At 44.4% G+C, this 10499-nt stretch overlaps 2 protein-coding genes across 5 annotated transcripts in view; one reads left to right on the top strand and one right to left on the bottom strand.

Annotated features, from left to right (window-relative positions):
• Nucleotides 1-10499, bottom strand: part of PITPNM2 (phosphatidylinositol transfer protein membrane associated 2) — a 217989-nt gene that overhangs the window by 5228 nt on the left and 202262 nt on the right. For 2 of the 3 annotated variants that reach the window (XM_077834846.1, XM_077834848.1), the window contains 6 exons: nt 7743-7859; nt 6484-6600; nt 6043-6191; nt 4016-4165; nt 3726-3909; nt 132-260 (listed from right to left, as the gene is read on the bottom strand). In XM_077834846.1, the coding sequence (XP_077690972.1) occupies nt 132-260; nt 3726-3909; nt 4016-4165; nt 6043-6191; nt 6484-6600; nt 7743-7859 (846 nt within the window). Of the gene's footprint in view, nt 1-119; nt 261-3725; nt 3910-4015; nt 4166-6042; nt 6192-6483; nt 6601-7742; nt 7860-10499 lie in introns of all 3 variants that reach the window. The other variant, XM_077834847.1, reaches the window with a different exon arrangement.
• The window catches only part of ARL6IP4 (ARF like GTPase 6 interacting protein 4), a 29557-nt gene that overhangs the window by 16987 nt on the left and 2071 nt on the right, over nt 1-10499 (top strand). The gene's annotated exons all lie outside the window — the stretch shown is intronic.

Below are 10499 nucleotides of genomic sequence, written 5' to 3'. Positions count from 1 at the left end.
TGGGAACTTCCTCTTTACAAAATAGTCTGATCTTGCTCCTGGTGAAGTTAGTGTCTGACCTCCCACTAACTCCAGTAGGGACAGCATCAGCCACTGGAGTGTTCTACAGACAAACTAACCTGGATTCCTACCTGACACTGGTGCTGTAATTTCTTGGTTGGTCGGCCAACAATATAGATGTGCGTGGGTGGCAAACTAATGGAGCTGTAGACCGAAATATCCTTAGTGGATCCGTATGCGGCGTGGATCCTCATGTGGAGCTGTGGGAAGAGGGAATGTTTATTCTATGACACTGCTCAGCACGCTTGGCTTTTTCACAGTGATTGTGGGAATATCCAGTCAAGAGTGCACTGCAAGTCCCACCTGGACAATGCTCTGCAGAGATATGTACTAATTAACCAACAGCAGTGCTGAGGGTTTGTACTATAGGCCGATTACTGTTCTAGCTGTTCTGCAGAATACAAGGGCAGAATGAAGTAGGAAGTACAACAGGAATGTAGCTATGTTTACCTAATGTCCTTTCTTTGTGTGGCACGCTCCACAGCTCTGTTCCAAGGAGTTTTGTAAACGCTAGCCAGGGAGGGAGCATTTTTCAATTATATTCAGTAACTGTTTATATGAAGAATTCCCTTCCACCGAGAGACCACAGCACACAGCACTAGTCTGGTGGCTGGGTTAGCCAGACTGCATATCTAATTTTGTTGGCTTTTGCGGTGGTTTAGACAGACAACTATGCATATCACCTTGCATGATGCACTGGATTTTTCTACCCATTAGTAGTTACTGCTCTGTTCCCACAGAGCAGAAGATTTCATTTACTCTTTAGCCAGACATTTGAGAAGATCGTTTTGTAGCTGTGGCGGTGGAATAAAACTGGTGGAGCTCTGCAGGAGGAGGTGCTTATCCTGGTGCCAAGCATGGATCCATCTGGTTCTGCCTGGAGAGCTGCAAGCTGGCCAAAGACCCATTGTAGCAAATCTGTGAACCTTTGTGCCCTCTGGAAAGGTAGATTTCCAACAAGGGATAATAATATGGCATCTTCTGTAACAAGGGGGTTCCAAAGACAGCTCGCTCTTGACATTCGGACTTAGATGTCAAGTTAAAGGCTGATTCCAACAGTCATTGCGTTCAGTATTTAATGATGGGCTTTCATTTTGTCAAGGTCTAGGGAGAATAAGGCACACTGGCCCTAGAATAATGGAAACTGTTTCACTATGCTAGACAATGGCATGTCTGATCCAGTGGGCTAGATAACCAAGATGGCCCCATTAATTAGGCCTGATTTATCACTGAAATAAAGGGGAAATTCGAACAACCTAGGTCTAAGACATGATAAAAGCCCATCAGTTACCAGGCTGAAATATGGCATTATGGAAGTCTGTCCAAAGACTGCACTTCGCAGACGCATTGATATTAGAGCTCGAAAAGCCCTAGCAGTGACATCTACTCCCATCCCAGAGGCCAGGGTAGAATCAATCCCCTCAACATATTTTCTAGTATTCAGCTCAGTCCAGTTTTAAATGTCACAAGCTAAAAAGCTTCCACCACTTCCGTTCCTACAACAAGTAGATCTCATGGTTAGGAAGTTTTTCTGATATTCAGACATAAATGTTCGCACTCTTAACTCTTTGAAGCCATTCCTCCTAGTTACATTCCTAAATAACTCCTTTCCCTCCTTGCAATTTACACCCTCCTCATGCAGTAGACATTTAGCACGTCCTATTCTGAGTCATCCTATACCCAAACTGCAGATATATGGCGCATGTGATCTTTCCTCCAGCTCGCTGATCATTCTTGTTGCTCTTTTCTGCACTCTCTCCACTTAGAGTCAGGTAATGTATGCAATATGACCTTGGGGCGTCCCCACAGGCGAAGAGCGCACGATGCTAGTCTTTAAAAACAGAGTCTGTGCAGTAGGTTTTATTTTGTACCTCATTTTCCACTCTCTATAACAACCTTTTGGATTGACTGGGTTTAACTGCATGCAGGCAAGTTGGTGCCTTTCTGTTCCTTTTACATTTATTACACTCTGTCTGGTCTCCTTGGCACCAACAGCCTCTTTAAAACTGGGTGGTTAATTTCCATGCTGAGTGAGAGCCAGATCTTGTGAGGGGAACATTTGAACGGGGTTGTGGATACTCTGGGCCTTACAGAACCATGCCATTGATTTTGCTCCCTCACTCTTCACGTCGATAAGGGAGTACAAACCAAGAAGTTAACTCCTATTTACTTCCTTGGTTGTGCACTGCTACAAAGAGTATGCTCAGTCTTTGCTGGAGAAAGGCAAAGTGATCTCATGGTTAGAGCAGAAAGCTAGGACTCCTGGGTTCTAAGACTGGCTCTTCAGATGATCCTCTCTGTGATGGGCAACTCAGCTCTGTGTCTCAGATTCTCTAGCTGTAAAAGGGGGATATTATTTACCTACATCAGAGGTGTTGTGAAGGATGGTTGATCAATAGCAATAAAGTGCTTTGAGATCCTCCACGGGAAGGCGCTGTAGCAGTGCCATATCATCATCAGTTGGCTGCTGCCAGGCAAACTCACATGTTTTGATATGCCTGACAACATCAATATCTTAGCAAGGCATGGACTGAAGTCCTGCCACCTCTTGTGACATTCACTGATCTGTCAAAGCCCCTCCCTAGCTGCTCTGCTGTCACCTGAACCAGCACTTTCTTCTCAGCACTACATGCATCACCCTATACTACCACAATTCTCTACAATTCTCAAAGCAGTGGGAGATGGAGACCTGGAGGTCCTCTTAAGCCCTGCAAAGCACAGTCTTCAAAAGATAAAGGAAATTATATGGCACTTCTATAGAATCCTGCATCCAAGGATCTCAAAGGACTTCACTAACGGTCAACTACAGGAGGAATTTAGGGAGATTGAATGTAACTACCTCAACTGGCATCTGGCCATGACAACAAGGTGAACAAGCCTTCTCTTGCAAAAAGTGCTAAGAGATTTCTAATGACCATATTGGTTTTGTTTCAGCTAAAGAATGGTATGCACCCTCAGCACCACGAGAGGGCATTCATTCATTCCTGTCTGAGAGAAGATCCCCCACCACCAATCCTGCCTGGATGTTCCTTAAAGGTCTTTTCATCCAAGTGCTAACATAGCCCAACTCTCCAAGTAGAGATAAGTCCACCCCAAGCCCCTGAACTGGAACTTTGAATCTGAACTTTGCATCTATATAACGGACCTCACCCAAGCCCCAGATCTTAACGTTCACAAACATGGAGATTCCAGTTCAAATTTTCCCAGATATTGGGGTATTTGGATTCAGCCCAATATGGAGACAGGTTTGAATTCTGGGTTTTGGTTGGCTGCAAGTCACAATCTCTTTGACGGCCCTCTATCTGTAAAGCATCCCTTTATGTGCAGATATGACAGGCATCCAGAAATGCACTAAGCAGGTGGGGAAAAAGCACAAGAATCATGATTTCTTCTACGGCAATAGGCATTTCGTAATGGAAGCAGCAAGGATTGCAGCAAGACCGTGCAGAATGAAGTGAACACATTTTAACTGCACAGGCACCTTTGTGGAGTAAGAAAATAAAGAAAGGGGTGAGGGTGGCTAAAAATCAAATGAATGCAGGTTAATCTCCCACTGCAGGTCAGGACTTGACTAAGCCGTGGATGAACCCACGCTTTGCTCACATCTCAGGACAGCTCATGCTTATGTCTGTAATGAGGGTTTTCAGGAAGTTGGCCTTGCTTACGTCTGTAATGAGGGTTTTCAGGAAGTTGGCCTTGTGCCGCAGTGGGTCATGGACAAGCCCATCACAGAATGAGACTATCCCATGGGGGAAATTGTGCTGTGCTAACCATGCCACCACCCTTTGCTTCTGCATATCAGGTCGGCCTGTGACATAGATAATGAGGTAGCCAAGGTCTTGCCAGTGCCTAGTGGGGAAAAAAACAACAGTATTATGGACCTATATTTGCAATAGGGTTAAAATATTCATTTAATATGAAAGCATTTCCCCCAGCCCTCTCCCCTGCCACTGACCTTACAACATCAACTGCGCCAGCTCTGACTTTGGGGTCACTCCCCATTATAGACACGCTGGCTGCAAAGGAACCATCAATGCTGAAGACCACAAATTCTGTCCCCTTAGGTAGAACGGTGATATAGCTATCTGCATATGTGTGGTCACCCCTAAATGGAAAGGAATAGGGGGGTTAAGAACAGAGGACAAACCTGGCTGAGAGATTAAAGCTACAAGACCCATTTGCAATACCAATTCAGCAAGCATTGTAAATGACCAGGGAATGCAGAATTAAGGGCCAGATCTTGCCATCACTTCACACACACAATTCTGCTAAGGCCCTACACTTGCTGAGTCTTAAGGGTCAGATTGTCTCAACTGAGGTAAATCATCACAGATTCACTGATTTCAGAAAGAAAAGGAGTACTTGTGGCACCTTAGAGACTAACCAATTTATTTGAGCATGAGCTTTCGTGAGCTACAGCTCACTTCATCGGATGCATACTGTGGAAACTGCAGAAGACATTATATATACACAGAGACCATGAAACAATACCTCCTCCCACCCCACTCTCCTGCTGGTAACAGCTTATCTAAAGTGATCATCAAGTTGGGCCATTTCCAGCACAAATCCAGGTTTTCTCACCCTCCGCCCCCCCCCCCCCCACAAACTCACTCTCCTGCTGGTAATAGCCCATCCAAAGTGACCACTCTCTTTAAAATGTGTATGATAATCAAGGTGGGCCATTTCCAGCACAAATCCAGGTTTTCTCACCCCCCCACCCCCCTCGAAAAACCACACACACAAACTCACTCTCCTGCTGGTAATAGCTCATCCAAAGCGACCACTCTCCCTACAATGTGCATGATAATCAAGGTGGGCCATTTCCAGCACAAATACAGGATTTCAGAGTTACTCTGATTTATAACAGCTGCAGATCTGGCCTGTTGTGTCTGTATCTCAGCACAAGTGGAGAAGACTATCCACTGGTCTGATAGGTATGTACTTGGAGAGGAAGGAAGGTCTTGTGGGTAAGGCACTGGAATAAGACTCAGGAGATATGGCTTCTATTCCTGATTTGGCAAGTCATCTTTCTGTGCCTCCGTTACCCATGTGTCAAATGGACGATGCTAATGATTTCCTACCTGGGAGCGTTATTGTAAGGATAAAGGGACTATTTTTAAAGGTATTTAGGCACCTAAATTTGCAGATAGCTGCCAAGCGGGAGTTTCAAAAGCACCTAACTTCCATTGAGAGGCAGTGCAGGGCCTTTCCCCAATGGTAGTTGGGCACTTATGAAAATCCCACCAGGTACCTATAAAATATCTTTAAAAATCTGCCCCAGTCATTAATGATACTACAGCGAGAGCCCCACAGAAAATGCCTATATGTTAGATGAATATAATTACAGTGACTTGGACTAGTGTTGTGGGGGGTTCCAGTTTTGGTGTGTTTCAAGCCTCTAGAGCAGATTTGCTCAGTTCACCAATGTCAAGACGCTTTTTGGCACTGCTCTCTCTGAAACCTGGTGATCCAAAAGTCAAGTGGGAGATTTTCTGCATTGTGCACCATCACTAATAACAAAGGCTCTGCCCTTAGGGGAACCTGGGCAAGTGCAAGTTTACAGTCTTCAAGGTGTGCACAGCTGTACAGTTCCATTGAAGACAATGAAGTTGCACATCTGGAAAAGGAGGAAAAGTCTGGTCCAGCAATTGGAACTTAGTTAATAATGCTGATGATGATGCAGGAGGCAAAACAGAATACAGCTCTTTGTCCCATCACTGGTGTTGCAGGGTAACAAGAGTAAAATTGTTTTGTCTGTCAAGATCAGATCAGACTCTGACGACACAATAGGGAGAAGAGCGGTTGATGAGAACATGCCACTTTTTAAACACAATCGTTTTTCAGGTAGAATTGCACTTGACCTGTTAACATTTATGTGGATTGTCTATCATGCAATCAGAGTAACTGAGAAGTGTCTACAGTCATATTTCAGAGGTTCCTGTCAAACTGGGGGCTAAGCCAAATGAGCCTGAAGCATAGCACCTGACCACCATCTTGACGGGATATACGCCAATCCCCAGACGCTTGTTCTCAGGGATAACGTAGGAAATCCGGCCACTGCTGTTGCTGATTTCGGTGTCAAAGTAAATCCACACTCCAGATGGCGGCTGGGTCATGATGTGAATGTCCACCTGGGAGGCAAAGAAGGTTCAGGACTAAGGAAGTATTAAGTAACTTTCATAGTAGACAGGATCCTAACCTGGCTCTGAACATGGCGTCCTCAAATCTCTCTCTAGCGTAATGCAATAGATAGGCTGGGCAGAGGGGGTTCTTAATGGACACAGACAAAGGTGTTTGATTGTGCGGGTAACTGGACAGTTCTCTCTCTTAATGTTTACAGATACAAAAGGAGCATTGACCAGCAACTACCACTGCCTACATCTTCTGCTGTTTATGGGCAATTCACACTTAAGACAAATGTACCTTTTCCCCAGTGAGCGTGACCATATCTAACGGCCCATACATAAACCTTCCTGTCAAGGTCTGGGGTCCGTCTTCATTAGCGATGGCATCATTTATTCTGTGGTTGGCTGTGACATTCTGCAGATGTCAGGGGAAAAACAGAACAAACCTAGTTAGATTCCCAGCAGAACCTCATGGTTAATGCAGAGTTTACAGGAAAAAGTTGCTATAGTGATAGTAATGCCGAACGCATGGACAACCAGGAGTTTTTGGAGGAGTAATTTTCTTCTTATGACATCCTTTCTCTCCCCACACTATTATATATCTGTATTAAACAACACACATTTTTAAAGGAAAAAAAGTATTGTACATTTAGGACAAGACTTTTAAAGGGCCTTCTGCACTTGGTCTCCGTTTTAGCTACAGTAATTTATGACCACATGATTTGCACCCACAATCAATTGTGGGTGTGGATCCTAATGCATTTGGCCAAGCAGTTGATGTCTGGGTGCAGTTAATTACCTAGTCATCTAAATGGTAGAATTTGCACCTACAGTTAATTGATCCTGGGCATTTTTTGAGAAGGGGCCTCTACTTGGTTTCCCTGCTGCCACTCCTTACAGGAAAAATTTGCGTCTGCAAAAACGACGATTGTCCTTTGAAATGCTGGGCCTTTATGCATGCATATGCCATGATACCACACAAGGATACTGTCACTCTCTAGTAATACTACTCCAGACCCTTTGGGCACAAATACTGTGTAGTCAGTGACACAGAACATCTTGAAAATCTGATCCCTTGTGGTGCAAAATTCTGTATGTTGCACCTTCAAATTAGGAGGAAAAATGACTGTCAGCAGATTATTGCTGGCTAAACAAACTTCCCGCTCATGGAAATCAGAAAAGTTTCTTGTCCTCTGGATTCACGAACTCCAGGGAATGACAGTTACTGTACAGACAATTTAGGACACCAGGCTTTGAAACAATTCCGTCTCCTTTCTTGACCTACAGCCAACACTTAGTATTTTATATGAAGGAGACCTTGTTGCAGAGAGAGTGTCTGTCTCTTCCAGAAATCTATAACTGGGATGTCTCACTGACACATACGATTACTGCAATGCAATCTCTCCACCCCCATGTAATTGTGGAGTCCATGGGCAGTAACAGAGTTGTACCCATACTGGTTAACTTTAATATTGTTTTTATTACAGGTCCAAATCCAGCCAAATCATATTTAACAGTAGTTTCCCTTGGAGAGACATGTAATAGAAACAGCATTACCCTTAGCTTCACATGCGTCCTCTTGCGCAGCCACTTCTCCCTGGGCTTTGAAGGAGTGAATACAGAGACCTCTTTTCCATCCAGTTCCAGAATGCTGGAGTTTTCGTGTCTCATCACCTAAGGAAAGAGCAGCCCTCATCAGCAACTCATGATGCACCTGGGCTAACACCCAAGAGCTACAGGAATTTCATAGTGAACACCCCCCTCCCCCCAGCTTTAGTATTTATTCCTCTCTGCTGTGTTTGCAAAGCATGTGATGGAATCGCAGTGTTTGCTGGGCAGGTGGCTTTATAGAATTTTGCCTGCAGGAAATTTACATTGTAAGCCGACAAGATTTTTCTGGCCTTCTCATAACGGTACAATGTTCGTGATCTTTAGAGCCAGGAAAAGTTGTTGCCAGAGCTGAGTTAATATCATGTGGGATGAAGATATAAAAGGGAACCTTAAACGGAGATCATAAGTAGGCACATAGGAGGGCAAGTGTGAAAGCGTTTATTGGTGAAGCATGGTTAGAATAGAATGAGAGAGAGATGAAAAAAGCCGGAAGAAGCTAGAAAAAGCTGACGAGACAGGTGGAATGAGTCTGGGAAGAATTAAGGAACAGAAAGAACTATAGGGGAGTTTAACAAGCTGTGAGTACAAAATGGAGCAAAGGCAACGAAGCACAGATGTTGATCACAGATACATAACTGCTAGGCTGCTAGTTTAACTCTCTTGGCTTCACTGGGCTTATACCAGGGATGGATTTTGTCCCAGATGTTCAATGAACACAAACTGAGAGGTTGTGGCACCCCAGACCCTGCTACTTCCTTGAGACCATGTCCAGAAAGATGCCCTTGGAAAATGCTCATTCAGCAAACACTGCAGGGGAAGAACTTTGGCACTCAGGTACTTATAGAAAACTGCCTCTTCTGCAGGGAATACTACAATTTGCAGCCACCGTCTTGCCTCACTGTGCTCCAGCCTTGCCTGCCTTCTTGCCAGGTCTTCAAGTCACATGCGCATTTCCAGTCATCATTTGCTTGCCATTTCAGTAATTCAGACCCATCGCTACCTGTTCCAACTGTGCTCGCTTGTCGGCATGTGTCATTTCCTCAGGCTTGTTCTTCCGAAGTATTCTCATCATCCCCTCCACTCCTACTAAGTCTGCCCTTAACTACACTGAGCAAGCCAGACCCTATGAGGGCTAAGATCCCAGCAGGCTTCCTGATTGGGCTGGAGTCAATCCCAGTTGCCTGTCATTTAGAGTTTCTACTTAAATACATTACACATGGCATTCTCCTGTCTTGCTTCTTGTGCTCCTCTCATTTTGATGAAGACATTAGGTATTGAGCCAGGTTCAGCACTGGGCCAGCAGTGTTCTGTGACGTAGGAGACCAGAGTTCAGGAGAGGAATGGGGCTTTGGCTCTCTGGGTCCATGGAGAAGTTCAAGCACATCATAAAAGTGTGATGTTTCTGCACTGGAATGGGGATGAATGGACTGATACAATGAGATTTGCAAAGTGTACGAACATTTCCTATGGTAAGCTCACTAGCCAACATTCGGGGACATCTGCTGGCTGGACCAAACGGCAGAGGGAAATGGGGTTATGTCCTGGGTTCACATTGCAGCTAGACTGTTCTTAGGTCATTTGCAGAAGAGGTGAATCTTACACAGAAAATAAAAAGGACTGGGCAGAGATATTGCACAGAGCATTTTGAATTGTACTATGATCAGATGTTTTTTTCCCCAGACCCTGCAAAGGTTGAAAGGGGCTCTGTCAAGTGAATAAACATATTTTAAAAACCTCACACATTCCCTTACGTGTTACCAGTAGTGCCATATAGATTAAAACTGAAGCAATCTGATAGACCAGTTTACTTTGCAGAATTTAGACTGTTTCATTTTCCCATTTCACTCACAGCAAAACTAGACTGCTCAGTTTCACCTCCTGGTTCTCCTAATCCACCTGCCCACCTCCACCTCACCCCCAATGCTGTTGGGAATGAAAACCTAAGGGGATGAATAAAATAATGCCCTTCACTGATGAGAAATTTAAATCATGAAAATGTTTCTGATCATATTTGGGTTTATTTGTTTTAATAAAGCCTCAGGGTTTGGGCCTAAATCTACTTGATAGCTTCCTTTTAACTTTGTCCGGAATGCCTTTCAATGAGGAGTAAAATCATGTCCCTATTATTAGCTTTCCAATGCTGGCATTCTAGGCTGTTGAATAAGAAGAAAGGCAACACAGGGCCTTAAAAGAATAGGGAGGGGGGACTGAGGAAGATAGTGCTCTAGAAGCAGAGGTGGGGCAACAGAGAGAGACAAGGCTAAACAAACAGCCCTACAGAGACAGCCGCTGCTGAGCTCCAGGGGCTTTGAATGGATGGCAAGGATATTTTTCATGCCACAAGATGTAAAATCACACACTGCCTTATACAAACCTGTTTTCGTTGCATTCTGAGTAACTGGCTGGGCTATTTCTAAAACAAGATATTTTGTGTGTTAGACTCTTTAAGGCTCTGACATACACACATGGTTTCCCTCCTGCAACCACTTAGGCAAAAGTTCCACATTGGAGCCTACTGTTCAAAATGAGGAGACACAGCATGTGAGTGCAACATTGGCCCACTGGGTTGGAAACTAGAGACAGGTCAGGGAATAAAGGGTCGAGATCGATTAATACTAGGGTACTACAGCCATCAGTGCTAACATCCCCATGGTTATGGAACCTACAGACAAACTTGGATGACAGCAACGAAAAAGAGTTTGC

The sequence above is a fragment of the Eretmochelys imbricata genome, chromosome 15, assembly GCF_965152235.1.
Source record: "Eretmochelys imbricata isolate rEreImb1 chromosome 15, rEreImb1.hap1, whole genome shotgun sequence".
In the NCBI taxonomy this organism is placed as follows: Eukaryota; Metazoa; Chordata; order Testudines; family Cheloniidae; genus Eretmochelys; species Eretmochelys imbricata.
The sequence above is the reverse complement of the archived record's forward strand: the minus strand, read 5'-3'. Positions and strand labels throughout refer to the sequence as shown.